Source organism: Eimeria maxima, genomic scaffold (assembly GCF_000499605.1).
Source record: "Eimeria maxima Weybridge genomic scaffold, Emw_scaff132, whole genome shotgun sequence".
Classification (NCBI taxonomy): Eukaryota; Apicomplexa; class Conoidasida; order Eucoccidiorida; family Eimeriidae; genus Eimeria; species Eimeria maxima.
Window position 1 is genome coordinate 2,501 of NW_013563470.1, and position 23,774 is coordinate 26,274.

Sequence of the window (23,774 nt, forward strand, 5' to 3'; positions counted from 1 at the left end):
TTCTCCCTCCCCTCCAATTCCTCTCGAGTAGGGGATAACTCTTCTACCCGAGTTGCATGCTCCTGCTGCTGCTGTTGCTGCTGTTCCTGGTGGAGCTGCTCTGTCTTTTCCTCCTGCTGTGGCCTGCCACCAGCAGCAGCCTTGTCCCCCTTTTTCCTTAGAGTTGCATCTGCAGTCTGCTTCTCTCCCTTCATCCGCCTCTCGGCTCGGTCCTTGACCTGCTTAAACAGCTCCAGAGCAGCATCCACAACTCTGCTGCTGCTGCTGCTGCTGCTGCCGCGGCGGCGGCGTCCTGCTGTGTCCCCCATATCCTCACGCTGCTCTCCTGCCCAGTTGCTGAGGGCCTTCTTGAGTGTCTCCTTGAAGGCCTCGGCTATCTCCACAGAGGCAATGGCTCGCGTCTGTCTGCCGTTGCGCCCTTTCCTTGGTTGCGCTACAAGCCAGCAGCTGGTGCTGCTGCTGCTGCTGCTGTTTCTGCTGCCTCTTTCCCCCCATGTGATGCCCTCCTCCCACGGTCTTAGGTCATTGGCTGCGTGAGCCAAGAAACGGGATAGGAGACACCGGTGGCTGTCTTGCTGCTGCTGGCCTCCTATATCCTGTTTCCTCTCCCCTCTCCCTCTAAGGAGAAAAGGAGACAAAGAAAGAGCAGCAGCAGCAGCAGATCCTGCAGGGAACTGCATACCCTGTGCAGCGGCAGCTAACATATGAGGAGGAGACACCAAGGAGGTGCGAGGAGGAGGCACCGCCAATGCTGAACAAGAGGAACTACGCGGGAAATTCTCTGTTGCAGTTGTCGTCAACTCTATAGGCAGCATAAACAAAACAAAACAATATATATACGTAAGTGTATGCATGCACATATACATACGCATATAATTTATATACATTTATTATGCATATTATCTATACACTTTGTATATGGCAATAAAGATGTCTTAGCAATGACGGTAGCTAAGAGACGAAAGCAAGAAAGAAAGCAAAGAAAGGAACAAAGATCCCCCCTAACCACATAAGAGCAGAAACGTAGACAGCCCCAATTCATGCAGAGCTACCGCATGCAACTGCATCAATAGCAGCAGCAGCAGCTGCTGCTTCTGTGCCGTCTGCGCCCACTGGTTGTTGTGTTGCCGTCATTCAAGCATTGCTGCAGTGTCTCTACGCCTTGACGCAGCAACTCCTTGTTATTAGATGCTGATGATAGAGTTGCTCTTTGTTGCTCCTTTTGTTGACAAGGCATGCGTCCCCCTCTGCTCCTAGGGGTTTCGATAGAAGACACACCGCGTTGTCCGTCTCCTTCAAGCTTGGCTGGTTCTGCTCCTGCTGCTGCTGCAGCAGCAGGAGAGGGAGCAGCAGCTGCGGCTACGTTGCCCCATAGGTCCTTGTTGCTGCCCCCATGCATAGGGGGTTCTCGTACCTTCGCCAGAGCCTGAATGAGCGCTTCGAAATCGAGAGCGTCAGAAGAAGGCATTGCTGCAGGTGCGCCAGTAGCTGCAGGTGCAGCAGCAGGTGCAGCAGCAGGTGCAGCAGCAGGTGCAGCAGCAGGTGCAGCAGCAGGTAAAGCAGCAGGTAAAGCAGCAGGGGCAGCAGAAGGTACAGGAGCAGATGCAGCAGCAGGTGCAACAGCAGGGGCAGCAACAGCAGGTGCAACCTGTGCAGCAGCAGGTGTAGCAACCTGTGGAGCAGCGCGCGTTGCAGCCGGTGCAGCAGCCCGTGCACCAGCTTGTGTATTAGAAACAGCAGCAGCAGAAGAAGAAGAAGCAGCAGCAGCAGCAGCAGCAGCTGCTGCTGCTGCTGCTGCTGCTGCTGCTGCTGCTGCATCTGGTTCCGTCTGGGGTGTCCTGCCCTTAAGAGCAACCTGGGAAATACGTTGAAGAATTGCAAGATGTCGTGCCTCTAAGAATCCATGCTTATAGACAGGAAAATAAGATTTCATGTTTCTTCCTGCTGCATAGACAGAAGAGACCCAACGTTCTTGACTCCTATCAAAGAATACACCTGTTACCTTAGGTAGTGCTGATAGTAGCAGGGCGTATGCAGATGCAGAAGCAGCCCCTGTACAACCAACAGAAGAAGAGGGACCGCCACCTGAAGCAGCAGCAGCAGCAGCTGCTGCTGCTGCTGCTACTGCACCATCCGCTGCACCCGAACCCGATGCTGCACCAGCACGGCAACACCTCTTTCGCCGCTCCTTTTCCCAACTCGCAGCCCTTCGGAAGCCAAATAGCACAACAAGCACATTACTCAGGCATACATGCATGCATGCATGTATGCATGTGTGCATGCAAACATGCATGCATGCATGGTTGCATGTATGCGCTTTTGCTTGTGTCTTCACGCAAGCAGGCAATATATCAGTATAGAAGCAACACACACACAACACAAACAAGGACGGAAAGAGAGAGGGGGAGGAGGGACACACCATGGATATAAACAAACACACAAACGAACCCAAGATCGAAGAGACAGGAAGAAGATACAGCAGAAAGGATACCCCACAAAAGAGAAACAAAACGGGAGAAAGCAGACTATACATACAGGGGACAACATAGAGACACAAGAAGGGCGGTAGAAGATAAGGGAGGCAGAAAGGGAGGGAGACAGAAGGAATCGGATAATAAGATGAGAACGGAGACAGGGGAGAAAGGAAACAAGACACAGAGGAAACAGCTGCTGCCTTCTCCCTACGCTGCTGTTCTCTTCTTCTGTCCATTTGCTGTCATCTTTATCTTCTTAGAGTTGCCTCGTGGTGTTGCAGCAGCAGCAGCCTCTCCCGTGTCTGCTGCTTGTGCGCTTACTGCTGCTGTATTTTCTGCACTCCTTTCTGCTGCTGTCCTCTCTGCTGCTGCTGCTGCTTCTGCTGTTGTTGTTGTTGCTACTGCTGCTGCTGTTGCTGTTGCTGTTAGCTGCTTAGGCCCTTCACCTGCTGCTAAGGCAGGAGAGGGGTTTTCTGTGCATCGTTTTGCATTATGTCGTGCATTGTCTTGCTGTAGTGCAGCAAGACAACCAGCAAACTTGTCTGTCTCCTCTGCTGCACCTGCTAGCAGCTTAAGGAGATCGGGGCTTACTATTAGCTGCTGCCCCCCTATACCGAGGCGATGGGGTGTCTCCTTTTCCGGCATCGGCAAGGTGTTTCCTTTCTTCCTCTTCTTATTTGTCTCTTTCCCCTCTTGTGTCTCCTACTGTCTCCCTGATCCCAACTCCACAACAAGTACACTCTCCCCCCCCTTCTTCTTCTACCTGCCCCTTCTTTCTCTACTTCCTTCCTCTCCTCTGCTCTTTCTTATACCTCTACATCTGCTTCTCTCTGCTCCCTCCTCTCTTCCCTCACACTCCTTCCCTCCACCTCTGCTCTCTAAGGCCTGGTTGAAGCAGCACTGCTGCAACTTAACCGCTGCAGAGTGCAGAAGCTGATGGAGGAGACACACTCGGTACTCTTGTGTGGAGTTAGTCTTCTGCTGCTACTGTCTCACCTACTGCTGCTGTTTTGGATGCTGCTGTTGCTGTCCCTGCTACTGCTGCTGCTTCGGTTACTTCTGCTGCCTCAGACTCTGCTGTTGCTTCTGGTGCTGCTGCTGCTGCTGATCCTGCCTCAGGGCTTCTGGTCCCTCCGATGCTACTGCTGTATCAGATGTTGCTGTTTCTGTTGCTGCCTGAACGAACAAACAAGGGGAGAGGCGGAACAAGGCATCCTTCACACCACTGAAATCGGTACAAAGGGCACACGCACAGCTCGGAGCGCAAAGGAGTAGCAAAAAATTCGCACCGTAGATGCAGTCCTGCACACGGGAAACGGAGAGGCAAAGCAAGCTAAAGGCAAATAGACAATTCCTAAAAAACCCCCCAAGCAAGAGGCTAGTCTTACTACAGCAAGATCAGCGAAAAAACAAAGAAAAGGGAACAGAAATGAGCCTAAAGGGCACAACACCTCCGCACGCCCAAAGAAGCCCCCCAAAGATACCCAAAGAAAGTGAAAAGGATTGCAGATTCGAGCCTCACCTGGGTGGATATGTGCTAATAGCGGCAAAAAGGCTTGAAGACACGGAAAAGAGAGGAGGGGAATGCAGAGACGGGGCAGCCGCCGCCACGCTTTACGCGGCCCTGTGAACACCAGCAAGAGGTGGGGTAAAGGAAAAGCCTAATCCTGATGTAACAATCCTTAAAAGCGGAAAAGCATTTCAGGTGTGCAGACACCGGATTCACGGACCACCACAGACTGGCCAAAGAACGGCCAGGTCTTGAACTGCTGCTTTTGGCAGTTTCCCCGTTGCTGCTGCTGCAGAACGAGCAATACCTCGCTTTCCCCCGAAATATACAGCAAACGGGTTCAATGAGAACAGAACATTCAAAAAACGAGAGGAAACACCTCACAGGGCTCTCAGGTTGCTCAGACAGGCAATGATGGAGAGCCTCGCAAGACGCCAGCCAAGAGGCTCCCTCACGGCGTCGCACGAGCGAGATGAGAGGCGTTTGCAAGGTAATAGACTCAGTTTAAAAAAGATGAAAGAAAGATCCGTTCGAAATAATCAAAAACGGATGAAGATGCAAAGAGAGATCACGCCTCTCCTCTTCGTGGACAAGCAACCTCCTCAGAGGGTAGGTCAGGAGGCAGCAACAGCACAAGCGGCAGCAGAGCAGCAGCGCATCAGGCTGCTAAATAGACAAAGAATAGCAGCACTCTTGTGTGCAGTGAAAGTTTAATTACACCAAAAACCTCGTTAAGCCGACGCAACTCTATTTTGGTGCTACTGCTCTATGTCTCAACGGGGAGCATCGGAGCATCGAAGGAGGAGGCATGTGTGATCGGAATGCCTCCTTGCCAGTGCTCCAGCAGCAAAGGAGGTACTTTCTCGGTGCATAAAGGACATAAATACCTCAGGAACTGCATGTGTATTATATTCAGAGATGTTAATAGGCAAAAGGAAGAGAAAATGGAGAGGAGGAGGGTAAAGACACACGGGAATCCCGCATTTCTCGTGCAAGCAGGTCCCCCCCTTCCAAAAGCGTCCGGTGGCAGTCCGCCATCAATGCTTCCGATCACGGGCAGAAAACCTCAGCATGAATACATCCCCACTTCTACGTCAAATTCTAAAGCGTTTCACTGAACGGTTGCTGCAAACAGCTTCCGTTTTCGCCGTCAAAAGATCGGGATTGCACTTTGAACAGATTGCCGGGCTGGCGGACAACCAGACATTCTCGCACCAGGTTGACAAGCTGTTCTACGTGCTACATCTCCAATTCAGTTGGGCTTGCTTTATCTGTTTTCCTTAAGTGGTGCACTATGCTTAAAGCGCGGTGAACCCGGGACTTGAGTGGGAAAGTGTAGACACCGCGCAAGGAACCGACTGGTGTGCACGCTCGTTGGCGGTCTCTGTGGCATTGTCTGTGTGCTTTGCTGCAAACTTCTATTGTATTAAGTGTTACTTTAATTTTGAACGAAAAATTGCATCTATCAATGCTAGATGCCACACGATCTGTAGTATCTTCGCATGATCCTACCTGTGCAATGGGTTTCCAATGGTTCTCCTGGATGATTCTTTGACTACTTGCGCGCAGCGCAACTCCTAGACGGGCCCTGCGTGCCTCAGTATTTGGCTTTTTATGTATATTGAATGGGAAATGTAATTTCTGTTCTGTTCTAATCATTCAGAGAGGTGGGGTTGGGGTGCTCATTTCATGCGTGGGGTGTGTGGCAGCGACTAACGCACCACCACTGTTCCATACTGCCCTAAAACTTGTAGATGTTCTGCTACTGCATCCTGGAAGTGGCAACAAACAGGATTTCAAGTTGTGTTCCGTAGAAAGCAGATGACTCCCTTTTGCAATAAAACTTTCCAGCGATCTACGTTCAAGGCACAGACCACCACAAAAGGGATTCAATTCCTACAGGTGTCCTCCGGGGCAAATGGTAAGCTGTCTCGCGCTGTATGCAGGTCCGCGCAAGCATGGACGCGTAGCCTAAGACCTTTAGTTGTTGAATATCTGTTGTCCCATAGGGTTTGGTGGGGGGAGAAGACTACTAAATACTGTAGGCGAGCTTCTTGCGTCTGTCTTGAGGGTGCACTAGATAACATTGTTCCTATCAAAACAATACGAGATTGTACAAAATAAGGACTCAGGTTTGTACAGTCATGTAGTCATATGCAGGTTTTCAGTATGGTGGACAAGCAGACAATACAAGATGTGACAGCTGCTGCACGGAGTGGCCCGGGCTAGATTTCGTGTGCAGGCCTTAGCAGATGTTTATTTTAAACATTGAGACATCAGGTGTACTGGTACAAGTATTCTCGAAGTTTTCGGTAACTTCTGCACTTCAGATCTTGTCATTATTTGGTTCAAGTAATTACCCATGATTGGCTGCCACACGTCAAGTTACACAACGCGGTCAACAAACGGGTGAGCAGGGATATGATTACGGGCTACTCAACAGTCATGTGAGACGTGCTACTCCAAATTCCGCACTTTATGAAGGGCTCATTTTGTCTAATAGCAAAGAATATTAAATGTAATTCTTGTGGTACTCGAGTTGGTCCGAGTTACTACTATTCCAATTGCTACTACTTATAAGCCGAACGGGGCTTCGAATGGATGGAACCATCCCTGTTAAGTAAAATAAAGTCTACATAAACCGTCGAGAAAGTCACGCTATTGGAATCGGCTAGTAAATCGAATTAGTTGAAGGAATGCAGGTCTCCAGCTTATTGTAATACCTGCTTTGTGCTGCTCAGTGTCCCCGTTTTAGACCATCTGTTGAGTCGGAGTGCCTGGATATGACTGTGAAAAATTCGTGCAATTTCGCCTTGGGTGAGTGGGCTGGCATATTTTAAATTCAGCCATATACCTGCCCCAATGCCCCAAGGGTAATACAGTCTGAGAACGACGTATCAAGTAGCCCTTAAGAACTTGGAAGTCTTGAAGAGGAGCTAATGATATGCTTCTTACTGCTGTTTGGCACCTGGAATATGCAGCATCTGGGAACCCTCCACGTCTAAAACACACAACGGTTCTAACGCTGGTCTAACGTACTCAAAAAGTTCTCTGTATGCAGATGTGTGAAGACGCAAACTACTAATATATTTGGCTGTTCTCCGATTAATATGTTTCCCTTTTGTACTCTGGAAGTCTATCTCATCTATAAAAATTGTATGCTCTAGCATATGTTTTGGTGAGTGCATTTCTACGTGTTCCTACGTGGGCTACTGACAACCAACGAAGTGTGTGGCAATCGTTTCGTGTGTCTATGCATGGGGGAAAAAGAAGAGATGAGTAGCATCCCATTGCGGGGTGCTGTGCAGCACGAGCGGCAGCAGATAACGTTGCCGATTCAGCGAGGGCACCTGTTCTGCCTATCTGCCGATGACTAGCTTTGGTGTGCTGCTGTACTGAGTAGGAGGAGAGACAAAAAGAATAATAAACATCTGCGTTTCCTTCGAAGCGCACAGTCGCTTTGGTTCTTGAAGCTCATGACATGCCAACCTCCTTGCCAATGACCACCCACTGAATGGCTTAAGGACTACTTAAGCGGTTTACAGGCTCATCTACGGTAATTAACGCTGCATGTCGTCGGCAAACTTTGGCCGCAGCGCCGTCCAGTATCGCTGCTGCGCGAGCCGGAGTGGAAAATGGCCAATAGACATCCACACAATACTGAGATTCACATACTAAAGCAAAAAAACAACTTTGGATCGCGCTAATGCTTGAAGTCTGATAAGACTTAGAGATCAATCCTTGCAGCCATCTCGTACCAGTGCCTGTGCTAGTCGCCTTCGACGATAGTGGCACCAAGACAAAACCCAGTAAGTAAGCCTACTGCAGCTAATTTGCTTTGAAAAAGGGATATATTAAAACAATCGGGTCAGAAGTACAAGTAAAGCTCTAATTCCACTATCATCCTCCTGGAAGTTTTCCCCGCGAAGTCGTTTGACATGCCGAATTGATCGCAGGCAACTCGGGCAGCAGCACCCTGCATATCGTAAATTTACTTGCTTTGGCTTAACCATACCAATTAAACCCTTTTCAAGCCGCCTTGAATAATCTCCATGCCCTTCGAGTATCTGCGCTGGAGCGATAGCACGGAAGCTGAACGCGCATCCACCGCTCACCTGTTCCGTCGAGTTGCATCAGGTGGGCCATTGGGCTGGCGCATGATAATCTGGGGAGCCAGTGCGTGCAGTTTCTTTTTTTATTATTGATTAACACCACGAATATCGCAATCAACTGATTTCTACAGTTTTTCCTTGGAGCGTCCGTTAGTCCCATACTTTTCTCAATTCTCGTGAGAGGCTATCGGGGTTTCGCGTGCTTTCTCGGCACTTTGTGCCTCATCCGCCTGACTTCTTATTTTTAAAAGCAGATATTGGTTGCTGTGGGACAGCATCACTTGACAAGATTGTACAGACGCTTTTTTGAGGTATCCGATACCTGTCTACTCCGGGTCAGCGGAAGACGTCAAGCTCCCCACAGCTTGCAAACAACAGTGCCCACAACCAAATTCTTCCCCCACATGATGTGCTGGATAGCTTCAGCTCTTCTCGGTGTGGCGTTCCTGGGTGGCCCTCTGCGCGCCGAGGCAGGATGGCAAGAACTCCATGGGAGGGATGCTGATGGTGGGGAGCTGGCAGCGGCGCCCTTACAGCGGTATGCTCTTGGCCCTCCCCCTGTAAAGCTTGACGAGACCATCACATACCCAGGGTATGATTGGTACGTATCCCATGGTACTCAGGCGGGGGGCAGCGGCGCAACAACATTTACGGAATCGCAACCCTTCACTTCCTACCAGGCCACCTTTGAACCCCCACAATCTGTCCCCCCCGGAGGATCGCTTCTGACCCTGGCTAAACTGTTGCAAGGCGCGGACCCACCGTTGCGTGCGGCGTTGCTGCGGCATTTCTGTCATTCCCTGGCACGTCTGAGGACGCGTCTTGTGGGACTGGACAGTGTTGAGAGGAAGGAGAAGCGCATGAAGAAAAAGAAGAAGAAGAAGAATGGGAAGCATGACAAGAATGAGCCACAAGACACTATTGAGATACGCATTGGAGCGGTGTCTGCTCAGCTCGCTGGCGTTGTGGGAGCTGCTGAGGGCTATTCGAATTCGGGAAAGGCCTTGGCGAAGTTCCTGTTGGCGCCTTTCGGGAGGCTATTTAAAGAAGCAGAGCAACTTCTGTCTGACGTTGCATTGGAGGGCAACCCGGCGCTGATGATCACGGCGCTAAACAAGCTCGCTCCACCCCTTGTGCGAGGGCTGACTTATCTGGAATCTCCGGAGAGCCAAGGAGCAGCACGGATTCTGGAGCCGGCTAGGGACAGTTTGTTGGAGAGAGCTAGGGAGATTGACAACGTTCTGCTGGAAGCCCAGTCTGATCTAGTCGGAGTGCTTCATGCGTATCCAAGAGACTTTGCGAGGGACGAACTCGAGGTAGAAAGGCAGCAAGCAGCCTTAGAGGGAGACCCTGATCACGAGCAGTACATCCCCCCGGTGCATGGGGAATGGATGGATGCAGCGAGTGCGAACGATGAGAAACTACGGAGGCAAGCGCGCTTTGCCTTTTTATTATCTCTGTTGCTGACAATTTCTACAGTGTTAACCGCCTTAACTCTCGCGTCGCCTTTGGCTTCCACTGGAAGGCAAGACAGTGGTGGCAGCGCAGGGAGTTCTCACCGCTGGAGGCAAGACATGGATGGAGGAAGCCGCTCTGGGGACGCAGGAAGCAGTGGCTCGGAGACGGGAATGGGGGGAAGGGCGTTTATGGATGACGAAGGGACGGCATTCCAAGACACTCTCAGACGGCATCGACGATGGATTCAAGAGCAGCGGGAAGCAGCTAGTCAAGCCTTTGCCGAGCACAGTGATATAGGTGAACCATGGGGAGAGCCATTCCCTCGCTCGCCGCATGCGGGGGGGCACTTTATAGTTGAACCCGGATCACCCGTTGTACCCGAGGTGCTCCCGCCGCACTTCGTGGAGCCGCACAGCGTTCCGCCATTGCCTTCAGCCCCTCCACTAGGACCCCCATTCGTGCGAGTGCCGCGAGTGCCCCCACCTCCGAGCTATGAGGAGGCAATGAGGGACATTGGCAGACCGCAGTGAAGCATCCTTGCACATAGCGAGTGTTGTGTTTGAGGGGGTGTGTTTGTTGGTGTGTGCTGCCGCGAACACAGAGTTGCGTGAGGTGCAAAGGGTTCTTGAGTTGTTGGAGTGTTACCGTGTGACACTCGAAAAAGGCTCGAATCTTTGTGGCTGTACCGAAGGAGGGCCCACCAGGAGGGCCCACCACGCGCTGTGCGCAGCTTACAGGATACGTTTGTTTGCGTTTCTGCCGGTGACCATCGCGGTCTAGATTGAAGTGCGTCGTGTAGCTTCCTGCACAGGGACGTATACCGTGCAGGTGTTCGTGATCGCAGAATATAACTTGGGTAGGTGGAGCCTGCCAGATTCCTCCTCCTAGGAGGCAGGATCTCGGTTGAAGGGAGTTGCCAGTAAGCAAGTTCGAAAGGAAGCTTTAGGGAGATTGGTGGGGTTGACTTGGGAAGAACAGATTGACGCATCTTATGAACTGTCGCAAGACGAGGGAAAGTCTTCCTTCTACGGGGGGTCTTCAGCAAGGGACCAGATCGCCAGGTTCTTCGTGAGCTCCAAAGAGAGCACGTTTGAACCTACGAGACAGTGGAACTGCCCGTAACGCATTTTATTGCATCCTTCATGCCACAATGGAACGTTGTTTGGTGTTCACTCTGTGGCGGTTGTTTAGTTTTGTGAACCTTCTGAGGTGGAAGGTGCAACAAGTTTAACCAGTGAATTTTTTCCTCCGGTTTTTCCAAAGAAAAGTGGCCTTTGCATACATACGGCACCCGAAACTAGCAGTGGGAAACTATGCTACAGCGGCTTCCTTCCCGCATGCTTGTCTTGGCACCAGTCCATGAGCACACCCTCGCTCTGCCTTAGCTGTTACGCAGACAACAGGACTTCCTCTAGCTTCTTGAAGCAGTAAATAGGTGTCTAAGAGGAGCTCAGGTGCGGCTGACGGCTGCACGTCGTTGTTGCCCTGCTAGCCGCTCCTTGCTTTTGTCTAAGCTTTGCTTTCCTTGCGCCTGAATTCCCCTCTCGGGAGCGAGTACTCTTCAGTGCCTGATTCCAGGTACCTCTACAGACGTCGAGTTATACATATATGCTGCTTTGAGCATGAGCTCGAGTAAGCAGGCGCATCTGGATGATGATCGCTGGAGGGGCCTGCTGCGGCGGTTGTTGTCCACGACTGCGTTGCTTGTCCCCGAAGCATCGCTATCCTTTGAGAAGTTTTGAAAATGTCCCTGTGCTCAATAGACGTACACCTTCGTTGCAAGTGCTGAAACGGAAGCCTGCAGGTTTCGGAATAGAGCGCGAAGTTTCTGTTACAAGAACAGCCAAGCTGCCCTCCACAGCCTGGTTGCAAGGGGTAGTACGTAAAGAATATCAAACAGCAACTAGTAGAAATCAACCGTAGTCTATTTCAGTCGCTACTCGTAGACTGCCCAAAGGAAGAGGCCTGCATGGCGAACGAATTCACTCTACTGGACCGCATGACCTAGTGGACCTTCAGGTGATGGGATGTTTACCGGTGTGCTGCGGCATAGGTTCGCGAGATGGGTTGTTCTAACGTTAGAGTTTACTTGTGTTTGTTTGAGGAAAATAATGCAAATGCGAAAACGCAAGGAACAAGGCGAAGCACAACGTCGTGGAGAATGGTGAGGCTGATGCGTCTGGTTTCGCTTGAAGCCTACGGAAAGCCGAGCCACGAGAGGAAAATGCAGCTCATTTAAATCAAAAAAATTTCACGTTCGCAATAAGAATAAAATGGGAGTGTAAAACGAGTTCTAACGACACGACACCTTTGCTGTGCCAGCCACGTCATCATCAATTATACCAGCTGGCAACCAACTTCCTGTCCGTCCCGGTGGGGGCCAACGGATCTGTACACGCTAGTCTTCCTCAGAGATGGCGAAATAATCCTTCACAAAGGCTCTGCATTTTAAACGAGCTTTTCTCCTTAGTTAAATACAGCTTTATGTTCAGGAACCGCCACGGAACATGCCACACGTGTCTGCTTCGCAGGAGAACACTAGAAAATGCTGGGAGGAAACGGAATATATCGTACGATTTGAGTATTAAAAATCCAAATTTCACCAAAAGAAAACAGTTTTAAATGTGTGAGTTTTAGTTCACGCTTCGCAATGTAGGGCCTTCCGAATACTAGGGCCCTGCCGGCGTACCCAATGTGAGGCCCCTAAGCTCCGGGTTGCGGCATTACTTTGTAGACACTTCCCTTCAGTGACCAAACTAAAAAAACTCTGTTTGTGTAGCCTGGTTGAGTTGAGGTCCCAGTTTAATTTCCACAGGCACATCTTCCCCCTGGTCCTTCTCACCGAACAAGCCGGTGTTCGTCGAGGTGGTTCTTGGTTCCTTTTTGTTCCGCTTTTCTGAGTTATTGAGTCCTGCGATGATTGCTTTCCCTCTGCATCTCTGCTTTCGCTAATTCTTTAAGCTTTCAGGGGGGTTTCAAATTTCCTCTCCGCCGGTCTACACCCGGGATTCGCCTGAGACTAATTGCGAGAGATTGCAGGTCCAGGGTTCGCGTGCACACGCACAGAAATCGCGAGAAATGTTCTTGTCTCCTGTTCTACGTGGTTGGAGGCAGCGTGGATGGCGGTGGGATATACTGCAGCGAGGCCGGCGACGTATGGTGCACATAGAATATCCACCGCGAAAAAGGTCTCCAGTGAAGAAGGTGAGTGCTGCTGGGGGTACTACAGAACTTTCTGGATGAGGCTGCGCATGCTTCCCAGCTCTCTGCTTACAAAGTAGAAGCGTTTTACCCCTTGGGCACCTCCTTTAAGGGATTTCTCCTTGAAAGTGCAATGCGTCGGTTGTCGTCATTGTGTATGCGTCAACGAGCATGCGAGCAAGGAACTGAAGTGAAACATTGTGTGACTTTTTGTGGGGTTGTTATTTTCTTGTGCTGCAGCTGCACGACAGCTACGACAAGCTGCTATTTGTGTGTCAAGGGTACATAGACCGCCTGTCGATCGAGAAATTGCCTCCTGCTCTGCAGCAGCAGCTGAAAGAGCTGCGGGCGAGCCCGGTGCCTCTCTACGACGGGCGGCTGCCGTGGTCTGAAGACTTGCAGAGTAAGTGCAGTTTTCATTTGTGGTCTGTTCACCTCGAGCAAGCACACGTGTGCAGTGCTAAAGAAGAGGAAACGGGGCAGACAAGAACAAAGTAATGCAACTGCAGCGTATTCGTTCTGGTTGCAGAAGCGATCCGAAGGACAGCTGTTCCGTGTCTCGCCTTCGCCACTGGGCACTCTCATCAGTGAGCATCGCGTCTTTCTCACCAGATCCAAGCAACAGCAGCAGGGAGAGCAGCTCGTGACCATGCAGTTGACAGAAAAAATTACAAGAATCTGTCTCACCCTCCACGCACACTACAATGCGCTCTCTGCTGTCCACAGTCTGCTAGAGGCTTTCACTATGGAGGAAGTGCTCGCTTTTGAACGGCTAATTCCTGAAATCCGCCAGGGATTCGCAGGTAAGATAGGATGAACCCGCGTTGCCTGCTCTGCTGAAATCCTAAAAATTCCCCAGGCACGGGTTGTGCTAGTCAGCATCCATTCATACATAATTATGTAGACTATACATGTGCTCAAATACTATGTGCATGCATATACGGCTTTTGCAGAGCTTAAGAAGAGATTGCCAGAGGAGGAGGAGGCATCCGCGCGAACGCGCCACCGAGCCTTGGACCTGACGGAATAGATGAAAGTGTCCACGAACAGCTGCGGAGAAGTATTTGTATGGTGGGTTCTGCTTGGGACGCGCTGAGCGGTTCGCGCAGAGACGGGGGAGGCCTTCAGTGAAGAACTAACAGCTACTGGCTTCCCGTTTGGCGTGCAGCAAGAAAGCAGCTGGTACTTCTACCACGTCTCAGCCAGCAGCCGCTGGGGCCTTTTTCCCCGTCTTTCTACGGTATCTGTAACCGTCAATTCGTGCCTGTTAGGCCTAAGCTTAATTCGTTGGACCTAGATTTCGTTTTCGCCGCGGTGGCCACTTTAAACCTTAGATACATAAGTTCGCCAAAGCGAGGATCGGGATACGCTAGGGCTCCAGAGCTCAGGAACCTAGGGGTTTAGGCTCAGAGCTGGCCACAACAATCGGCACCTGCTTTGGAGCGGTATGCTCAGCAGGGGAGAGAAGGGCCCTTCCGAGACTAGCGGTATTTCTAGCAGTGAGGCGAGGGCAGTGGCACTGACCCCATCAACAACGGGGCCTGCCAAGCCGGCGGCAGAGCCTATTTATATATATGCATCAGTTTACTCATGGCCTCCTGATGGAGCGATCACCTCTTTCTTGAAGGTCTCCTCGCCGCACAAGAATAGAGATGGCCCTGAAGTTCAAATCCAACATTCTCACAGCAGGAGACAACCATTAGCGCATGCTGTGTGATCAAGCGGGAGCCTTGAAGGGTGTGTAGATACACTGCAGCTTTACACGGTGCGCATATTCTCATGTCTACTCTGAACGATTCCCTTACCGCTGCACAACCAGTTTGTCGTAGCCCTGCTGTTGGAGATCGCGGACGATGTTGCGGCGAAGGGCGCGCTGCCCTGGCTGTAGGCGACTCATGAGTGCGTCCTCTGCAAGCTGCAGCAATTCGCCACAGCAGCAAACTGAAGCTGAATCTTGCTACACGGGGCACGCGTGCATTCGTAGACGCGTGGAACTTTCTGAGAGGAGCTGCACCATATACAATTTGTAGGCGCTAGCCTTGCAGCCCCCGTTAGGGCGGCGCCGTCGTTGCTCCAGGGGCAGCTGCTGGGACATACCTTAATGGCTTTCTGCTGCAGAGGGGTGAGAGACTCGAACACGAGGGCATGCTTGGCAGTTTCAGCAGTTGATGCGGAGAACAGGTCGATGGCGCGCTTGACGTGCGACGCCTGGGCCACAGGCGCCAGCTCCATCCGTGCAAAACTGAAGGCAACATGGCGGAATACGCAACTCAGTGCGTAGTCCTCAAGTTAAAAGCAAGCCACGAGCTTCTTATACGCCTTTAGGAGATGTTCCCCGTGAAGACATGCTAAATGCACAAAGCTAGGCAGCAGAATAATAACATCTTTATTTTTTACAAGTTGCTTTTACGACTCTGGACGGGACTCTTAGTGAATGCGCAATAGTTGGGATTGAGGCTGGCGTGGTGCAGGGGACAGGCGTGATAAGGTGAATCCAGGGGTTTCGCACCTCTCTGCAATGCGCACTAGAGACTCCAACTGACGGAGAGTTATGGGAATTTTTCGCGTAACAGATCTCTTGTCTTCTCGGACATCTTGCCTAAACGCACCCCATGCCGCATAGCTGTTGCCGCAAGTACACCGCGCGGCTGGTCCTCCACAGACAAGAACGTGACCGAGCAACTAGGACCCTCCGTCACACTAAAAGCGAGCAAACGAAGGCAGTGCTGAACTTGTGCGTAGGAAATACTGAATGAGAAGGCAAGCGAGGAGACATAGACCAGCCAACGAGGCATTGCCGCCCACCTGGTTTGTACGTAGAAATTCTTCAAGGCGTCCCTTGCGTCCAGAGAGAGGAGGGGTTGCTGTTGCTGCCGCGCGTACTGTATGTACCTCCGCAGGACCTCAAACGGGATCGTCTCTCCCTCCTCTTGAGGTGGATGTGCTGCTCGTCTCTGGTGCAAATAAACAAAAAGCCGCAAATACCTCCGCCACGTTTTATGCCACATGCATAACAAGTAAAGCAGTCTTAAGGCGAAGGCATTCCTGTGGGATGTCGACGCTACTACAGCTCCTCGAAAAGCAAATGGATAACAAGGGCTGTAATTCAGTGAAACATGTATTTGCATTCAATTGCCTCGATAAGATTCGTGCTGAGTAAACGCAAGACCAGTGGAAGGGAAGAAAGTGTAGGGGGAGGCACACCGCGTGGAGAGACAGAATGTGTTCGCATAGACGCGCATCCTTCTCGTAGTCGTCTTTGTCTCGCAGCATGAAGATCAGGTCAAACCTAAGCAGCCCCAAAGCCGCATACCAGATATTCATGCAACTGCTTCTTCGCCCTCATTTCACCCGCACCCCCTGCCTTAAGCTTTTTCGGCAGATGCTCCGTCTGCCTCTCTTGGAGAGCACCGCAGTGAAAGTGGAGCATCCCAATCGCCGATTGGTCGGGCTGTTTGCCGTCTGGCCCAACTCTTCTTTTGTTGTTTTCCTATTTCTCGTTTGTTGCTGCTTTATTTTTACTTTTGCTTCGTTACTTGTGCCTTGTGATTTTTGTCTCATATGTGTCCCGCCTAGTGTGCTCATCATTTTCTGGCCTCGCTGCCTCCCCTTGGACAGAAACTTAACCTACCTAGAAAGAATTGTCGCCTTGAACTCATGTTGCTCCGTCGTGTCTTGTGCGTCATCGAAACTGCCGAAAGACGGATTGGCAGCGGCAAGAACGGCGCACCTGAGAAGCAAGGGCACAGCACTCTTAGATGCTTGCTGGCGGCTTCGACAGCACAAGCAGCACGGCATGCGGGGGCACGTAGACTTGAGTAGTCTGCAGCACTAGCGCATGCATGCAGACACACCTGGAGTTCAAAACTGTGTTGATCCCTGCCTTAGAAATGGATATTGTCTGCTGTTCCATGGCCTCGTGCATCGCAACCACGTCCCGTTCTTGCATCTTATCAAATTCATCGACGCACACAACGCCACCGTCGGCAAGACACATGCAGCCTCCCTGTTGTCGCAGCAGGCGAAACGCACTCAATATGCACCTGTATGCGCGATCCCTCAGCAGTCTCAAAAGGTGAAGTGCTCATGTGCAAGGCTAAGGCAACATTCCAGTGTATGAACAACAGGACAAGCGCCACACACCTCCAGACTGAAGACGCCTTGGCGATCCCTCATCACTGCTGCAGTCAAACCCGCTGCGCTGCTACCCTTTCCTATCAACGAACAAGGACCAACCAGAAATACAGGAGGCCGAAGGTGAACATTGTTTGGTGCATATCTGAATTGAACAGAGGTGGGCCAAAGCAAGAGCCTTCACAGAAAGCAAATAGTAAGAATTCAACGGGGGAAAGGCAGTGTTTTGTTGGTGTAGAGGCCTCAACTTCGCGCCTTTCCCATCTTTTGACCGTGCATGTTGCACGGCAGTTGATGCTTTACCTGAGGTGTACACGGATATCGGGGCGAGCTTTGCCACGAACTTCAGCACTTGGCTCTTCGCGACAGAGGGGTCTCCCAACAGAAGGACATTTATGTCGCTGCAACAAACCGCACGATGACCCTCACAGGCGCAGTCCCGATAATGTTTTAACACAGCAACAGACCCACACAGCAGCCGCAACGGCATGCTCTGCTACTGCAACGGCTGCAGGCATCACCTGAGTATGCAACAACAATTCCGCAAGGTGTTGGTTAGGAGGAATGGCTAATGGGTGTTTTATTAGGGCAGTTGTGTGAAGCTTTGCCCCCTTGTGTTGAGCGAGTCGGACCCTCTGATGCGCGTAGTGTCGTTGATGATTTTGGCAGTGCCGCCAAAGAGAAGACAGGCGCAGGCGCGCTTAACTTCCGTCATTCCAAAGAGAGCCGGGGCAATAGACCTGTTCAGAGTTTCGCTCACAAACAGCCCTAACAGCTTCTCTAGCAGCACGGTCGTACTACCCAGTTGGACACAGCCCTCAGCCGTAGGCTAAAATCAAGGAGCCAGAGTTCAACGCCTCAGAAGGCTCGCCAAAAGCGGGATCAAGATCTGAAGAGCTACCTTGAAGACTCGCTTAGTTCACAGGAAGTGGGCATTAGAGAACGAACAGCTTAGGGAGCAAAAGTGGGGAGAGCGGGGTATCAAAGCTTTCGAATGGAAGAATGGAGTCACCCAAGAATGGCGGCATGCAAGAATGAAGTGCTTGCCATCTGTGGCACCTTCTGGGAGTAGCCTCACCTGGATATTTTGTCAATGATGTTCGGCTCCTGACTAAGTCGCTGGAAAAGTGAGCGCTGTTCCAGTGAAGTTAGAGTGGACAGCAACGGCGAAAAGTTGATCTTTCTTATCCCCAGCACGTGAATGTATGCCTGTTGGGGTCCAGTTTGGTCTGTACACCACACGTTAAGCCTACCAACTGGGAGGAGTTCCCACAGCTCTGCCGGTGGAAGCGAAGGGCTAGGGAACCAACTGGCTCGGAGGGAGAATGCTGCAGTGAAGTGTCGTCGCGCTCTCTTCCATCCGAGCAACAGCAGCAGCCTCACCGTATCTCTCGGCAGCGAAAGAGGGGGCGTTGGAGCCCGCATCCGTAGTGAGGACTCCGCTGATCAGAAGTCTGTCACCTGCAGTTGCCTCGTCGACAAGAAAGCGAGATGCGTTCAGTAGCAAGTGCCGCGGCATGTCCCCCGTGGGCACCTGCATGCGTCCCACCAGCCGCATCACAAAAATCCTCTAGCTAGCGAACGCAGCTGAAGAGTGAATTTCGGCTTGGGCGAGTTTTGGCTAAGAAGCTCGCCAGCAGCTGTCGGAACAGAAGTAACCCTTACGTCTTCCGGCAACTCCTGCATCTTCAAAAGCTGAACGTCAACGAACGTGCACTCGCTGCTGACAATGAAGTATGGTTCCTGACCCGCAGCATGGAAGAAACCAACCCCAAACCGATATCCCCTGTAACTGCACAGCTCGCACTTCTGCCTGTGGAGTTGCTGAGCTCGCGAGGCCGCCCTTTCCTCCGCGGAGAGACGTGCATGGACGTGGCACCGGGCCTTCTGCAGCCAACTTTGGAATGCACTAGTATAAAAAAGTCGGATGCATTCTCCCCTGTGTATGCACAGTGTTAAATCTGTGGGCGTGTTATGCTACTTCATGGCTGTCTAGATCATCCAGCACGCTGTGAGGGCTGTTTAATGAGGCGAGCAGTGAACTGCTGCTATCTTCCCTCGCAAATCACGCCCGAGGGGCCGTTTTCAACAGACGGCAGCACGCACTGTTGTGTATCGTGCACATATCTCACAGCAAGCGTTGTATCCAATATATCAGCTCACCGGCTTGTTCTTGCAGCCTAAGTCCGACTCGCCTTGGCCAGGACCCATCAGTTCCGAAAATCGGCAAAACCGAGGCATCTGCGGCTGTTCTCGCCACTCAGCAGCATGAATGACCAACTTGTGATTGCAGAAACGGCACTGAATCGTTATTTTCTGCGAAGTTTATGAAGGCGGACGCACGCGCACGCAGGAATATTATGGGAAAGTAGAAACAAAACCCCTACATTCATGCATGCCACCCCCTACAAGCGGACTACACGTGCCTGTCCAAATGGAGTTTAATTTAGTCATATATGTTTTTTTTTTTTCTGAAGCATAAGCATGCTCCTGCGTGTGATCGTCTGAATCTTCCCAGGAGGACATTCAGGCGACGCGGATGAGGGCGTGAGGCTGCATTCAATCTGAGCTGCTGTGCAGTCAAAGACCATAGGGGGTTGTCTTACTTGCATGCGGCTCATTGGTGCTTTACAACTAATGACAATGCCCGTTGTAACGACGAAGTGCTCTTGCTGGTGCGAAAGGAGGCTGCGGATCGCGGTAGGCTTTTTGCTAGAGTCGATGAGGTTGATTTGAACGTCAAAGGTGCGTTCTCGTTTGCTTGCTGGGCCATCTGATGCCCCTTGAACTATTGCACTTTTTGCGGCTATGTCTTCACACGCCTTCTCACAAACGGGCAAGTACACAAGTGGTCTCTCCCGCAGACAGCGCGCCAGTCTGTGCGCGAAATCAGGGGGCGCTCGATGTCTGTCCCGGCCGCATAAAGGCGTGTTGACGCACTCCAAGTCCGCTGGCTGGACTCTGTGCTGGTATTCGATCAAGTCAAAGAGGTCCAATTCTAATAAGCATTTCGTGTTCTTCTCTGCCTCTGCTAACAACTTCCGACGCAAGGCACCACTGCCATGGTGCAGGTACTGCTCAAAGAACAGCCGAGCCTGCTTTAGAGACGGAAGAGAATCCGGGCCTCCATCTTCGGCCTCGAAGCCATGGGGGTCGGATCGGTTGTTAGAGTAGTACACCCGCTCGCCCTCAAACATTGTCCAAGCAGGGAGAATGAGGGAAGATGCGAAAGACGAATTGCTCCCTATATACTTTAAAGGCCGCCCATGGCCTAGCGCGAAAAGCAAGTGGAAAGTATTTGGGTGTCAAAGGCTTTCTGAGGAAACAAATGCACACGGCGAATTAGTAACAACCCCCACCCACCCTAAACACGCCAGGGTGGGCTTGACGCGAACTCCAACTGCTCCGACTGCTCCTTAGGCCAACCGGGATTTAGAACAAGGAAAAGTCAAATACAACAAAAAATAAAAAGAAAGAGGCTGGTATTTTATGTATGGAGTGTGGAGTGCCTCGTCTTAGTACATGTGGGATTCCTGGGGCTCCGCCGTTGGTTACGCCAAAACGGGGTCGATGTTGCCCCACCTTGCTCTAAGGGGTCAAGAGACTATTTTGAACTTCCCAGTTGATATTCTTCATGCAGCAAAAATACTGATATATACTTAGACGCACTACCACAAACAATTCAGAAGCCTGCATCAAGTTGAACATAGTAAATCCACCTAGTAAAACTTGCCGACAGGCGGTTCTTAGAGCGCAAAACAGACTTCAACTGGAAACACGAAATAGTGTGTAAAACTGAGTTAGACTCATCTGTAGTGATGCAATACGGTTGCAAAGAACCTCGCGTTAGTGCGCAAATACACACCCACCCACATGTCCCAGCAGGTACGTCAATGGTTCATTCAGGGAATTGGGCTGGGCATCCCCGGGAAGACCCGGGCCCAAAGTATAAAAGCCATACCTCTAGAATAAACAGATCCTAGCAACAACTGTCAGGCTAGGCTGCCTTTAAGTGGTGCGCTTTAGGGTATAACAGGAACCGGTAGTCTCCAACGGAGACAGCTCACTCTCAGGCTTTTCAGAAACATAACACTGGGTTATGCGGCCTCGAAGAACCATACTACTAAACGGCCCCCATCTACTACTATCGCACAGCTTGAAATCCCTGCTCAGGAAATTAAATTGCTCTAGGCTTCGCAGGAAACAGCTGCTAGCGCCTTCCTTGCCAGTGTGCGCCGAAAACTGCTCCGTTTGCGTGCAGTACCCTGTGCATATGACGAGGGCTAGCTCCAGTTGGGCAGTCCCACGCTAAGCAATCTCTCATTTAATGTTGTTTCGGTAGTGCAAACTGCTGCCTATTTTATCTTGAAGACACCCACTTAACAGCTCCCCATATTTTGCGATCGCTTATAACCTAGGGCTTAACATCCACCGTTTAACAAGGATTAGTTCTGGGAACTCCTCTTGCCTAGCTTCTTGCATTCGGCTAGAAGCCAGGGAAACAACAAGTGCTAAGATAATCGACCACTACTAATGGTTCCAAGAAGGTAAGCACCCGCCAAACTGCAAACATACGAGACCGGCTACCACCAAAGTAGCACACGGATTGGGACGCACAATAACACACCGCAAACTTTGTCCTCGCTTGGGGGTATCACTGCACGGCTTCACAAAAAAGCGCCGTTTGTCACCCGGCATCTACGGCAGCATTTTTGAATGCAGCTAATATTGCCCACCCGCTTGCCGACTTCAAAGGCGTTTGGTGGCGAAGGGCCGCAGAAATTTATATGCTGCCAACATAACGCTAAAACGGCGTCGCTCTCCATTGTCTTTCAGCTTTTACGCCAAAGAACGAGAAGCGTTTCCAATCAATACACTGCAGATGCTGCGAAATCACTATCGGCTGGTTCCCATAACCTCCGAGTAGGAAGGAGGTGGAGACCGGGGAGTCCTCCAATCAGTGGGCAGGGGAGGAGCAGACGGCGTAACCCGATGCGTTGCTTCGAAACTCGGTCCGTTCATATACGCAGGAGTATGATGCGAGTTTGGTCCGAAATTAGCATGCTGATGTGTGGGATGAAGTGGGAATCCTTGCCCGCCTCCATTCGAAGTAGTGGAAGCCTCAGGGAAAGACGGTTTATCACCATGCATCCACTGCTGAAATTGAGAGAAAGTTCTTGGCTGCGCTCCACCATGTTCCCTATATGCCCTCTCCATCTCCGGCCTTACCTCATGAGAGGCTGTTGGTCCATATCTATTATGCTGCGCTTGCTCTTCGCCGTCGCTGACGTGAGGCCCTGCATTTTGGCGAGAGTAGCTCCTCCCAATCGGCATTGGATGTGGAGGTTGTGCTGTTGCAATGAACACGGTGAAGAATAGCAAGCACGCAAGCACGATGGAGATGATCTTCACACGTCTACCAAGTTTGCCCTTCTCTGTGCTAGCAGGCATCCCCCCTGTCTCAAAGACAGGGGGGATGTACTGCTGCTGAGAAGGACCTGCTTCTAGAGAGATTAATTGCTGTTCTCTCTGAAGTTCATACTTGTTGAAGTCTCTCGGGTATGCACGCAATACTCCATTTGGATCAAACTGTGCCGCAAGCAAAGCTTTGTCTAATTCCTTAGCCCTTTTCAAGCAGTTTTCACGGGCTGGCTCTAGAACTCCTGCGGCTCCTTGGCTCTGAGGAGCTTCCAGATAAGACAGCCCTCGCACAATGGGCGGAGCGAGCTGGTTAAGCGCAGTGATCATCAGCCCCACCTTGCCTTCCATTGCGATGTTGAACATTAATCCCTCTGCATCATGAACCAGCCTAACGAAAGGCAATAATAGAAACTTTGTCAATGCCTTTCCAGAGTCACCAGATCCCTCAGCAGCCCCCAAAACGCCAGTGAGCTTGGAAGCCAATGCTGAAATGTGCCTCTCGGTAGCGGCTTGCGACTCCGTCTCATCTGACCCAGAATTCCTCTTATTGTTCAAGATATTTTCGGTCTTCTGCATACTGCTGTTAAGCCCCACAAAGCGCGTCCTGAGACGTGCCACGGAGTGACAGAATTGACGCAGCAGCGCTGAGCGCAACTGAGAGCTCGAACTCTGCAAAAGTTTAGCCAGAGATATTAGCGAACCTCCAGGAGGTCCTGACTGCGGAGGTTCCAAACTGTTTTGGAAAGAAGATAGAGCCTCCTGCTGTTCAAACCAGTTCGACCCTGGGTATGTGATGGTGTCGTCCAGCTTCACAGGAGGAGAACCGTGATGATAAATAGGGAACGACGCCACCGTTGGTAAGCCAGCCCGTAGCTCACCATGATCAACATCCCGGCTAAGACGTTCGTGCCAGCCCGTCTCAGCGCGCTGAGGGCTAAGCAAGGTAACTACGCCAATGACAGCTGAGGCAACCCACCGCAACCTGTTTGCCATCATGTGGAGGTAGTCTTTCTCCGGCACACGATAATTTCACGTTCGCCCACTTCGGAACTCCCGTGCAAAGGCAGTGTGTAGTTGTCTAGTGAGCAACCCGTTGTATTCCCGCTCCTGCTAAATCCTTGTGAAGCTCGTGAGGCAAATATCCCCCGTCCACCTCTCCATGGGGGCCCTCGTAACGAAGACACGGCTTTTGTGCGGAAGGACAGAAAATTGCGTCGAACTTAGGGAAAACTTCATTCCCCCTTCGTGTCCGTGGAGGTGCGTGGAACCGCAAGGGGACTCGCCGTGCCTCTGCGGAAAGCAGATCGCCCTTAAAATTGGAGATGAAAATGATGAGCCAGAGGCTTCCTGCCACTGAATGGGGTTTGGCGGTCCCAGGTTCCAGCAGATTCCTGCAATCCCCCAGGCCCCAAAGGTGGGCTAAGACTGACGGCAACTGTAGTTCCTACCACGTTTTTCCGTTTA

General features: G+C 51.3%; 5 protein-coding genes across 5 annotated transcripts in view; 2 read left to right on the forward strand and 3 right to left on the reverse strand.

Annotated features, from left to right (window-relative positions):
* The window catches only part of EMWEY_00016230 (hypothetical protein, conserved), a gene marked incomplete at both ends in the record, with an annotated part of 5,344 nt that extends 2,225 nt beyond the window's left edge, over positions 1 to 3,119 (reverse strand). The window contains 3 exons of the mRNA XM_013477475.1: positions 1 to 802; positions 1,114 to 2,207; positions 2,686 to 3,119. The exon at positions 1 to 802 is cut by the window's left edge and continues 2,225 nt beyond it. Coding sequence (XP_013332929.1) covers positions 1 to 802; positions 1,114 to 2,207; positions 2,686 to 3,119 — 2,330 coding nt within the window. The remainder of the gene's footprint in view (positions 803 to 1,113; positions 2,208 to 2,685) is intronic.
* A 5,384-nt stretch (positions 3,120 to 8,503) lies between these two features.
* Positions 8,504 to 10,084, forward strand: EMWEY_00016240 (hypothetical protein, conserved; the record flags this gene model as incomplete). The annotated part of the gene is made up of 1 exon (XM_013477476.1): positions 8,504 to 10,084. The coding sequence occupies one exon, from the start codon at positions 8,504 to 8,506 to the stop codon at positions 10,082 to 10,084; it is 1,581 nt and encodes a 526-aa protein (XP_013332930.1).
* Positions 10,085 to 12,632: 2,548 nt separating this feature from the next.
* Positions 12,633 to 13,785, forward strand: EMWEY_00016250 (hypothetical protein, conserved; the record flags this gene model as incomplete). Its single annotated transcript, XM_013477477.1, has 5 exons — positions 12,633 to 12,758; positions 12,996 to 13,158; positions 13,285 to 13,342; positions 13,482 to 13,558; positions 13,709 to 13,785. The coding sequence occupies 5 exons, from the start codon at positions 12,633 to 12,635 to the stop codon at positions 13,783 to 13,785; spliced, it is 501 nt and encodes a 166-aa protein (XP_013332931.1).
* A 558-nt stretch (positions 13,786 to 14,343) lies between these two features.
* EMWEY_00016260 (DNA replication licensing factor, putative) lies at positions 14,344 to 20,086 on the reverse strand (the record flags this gene model as incomplete). The annotated part of the gene is made up of 16 exons (XM_013477478.1): positions 14,344 to 14,413; positions 14,561 to 14,670; positions 14,853 to 14,997; positions 15,265 to 15,354; positions 15,561 to 15,709; positions 15,960 to 16,044; positions 16,387 to 16,485; positions 16,610 to 16,761; positions 16,899 to 16,969; positions 17,193 to 17,290; positions 17,522 to 17,629; positions 17,968 to 18,118; positions 18,273 to 18,423; positions 18,555 to 18,632; positions 19,053 to 19,205; positions 19,496 to 20,086. The coding sequence occupies 16 exons, from the start codon at positions 20,084 to 20,086 to the stop codon at positions 14,344 to 14,346; spliced, it is 2,301 nt and encodes a 766-aa protein (XP_013332932.1).
* A 1,314-nt stretch (positions 20,087 to 21,400) lies between these two features.
* EMWEY_00016270 (hypothetical protein, conserved) lies at positions 21,401 to 23,303 on the reverse strand (the record flags this gene model as incomplete). Its single annotated transcript, XM_013477479.1, has 3 exons — positions 21,401 to 21,472; positions 21,626 to 21,679; positions 22,119 to 23,303. The coding sequence occupies 3 exons, from the start codon at positions 23,301 to 23,303 to the stop codon at positions 21,401 to 21,403; spliced, it is 1,311 nt and encodes a 436-aa protein (XP_013332933.1).
* Positions 23,304 to 23,774: the final 471 nt, after the last annotated feature.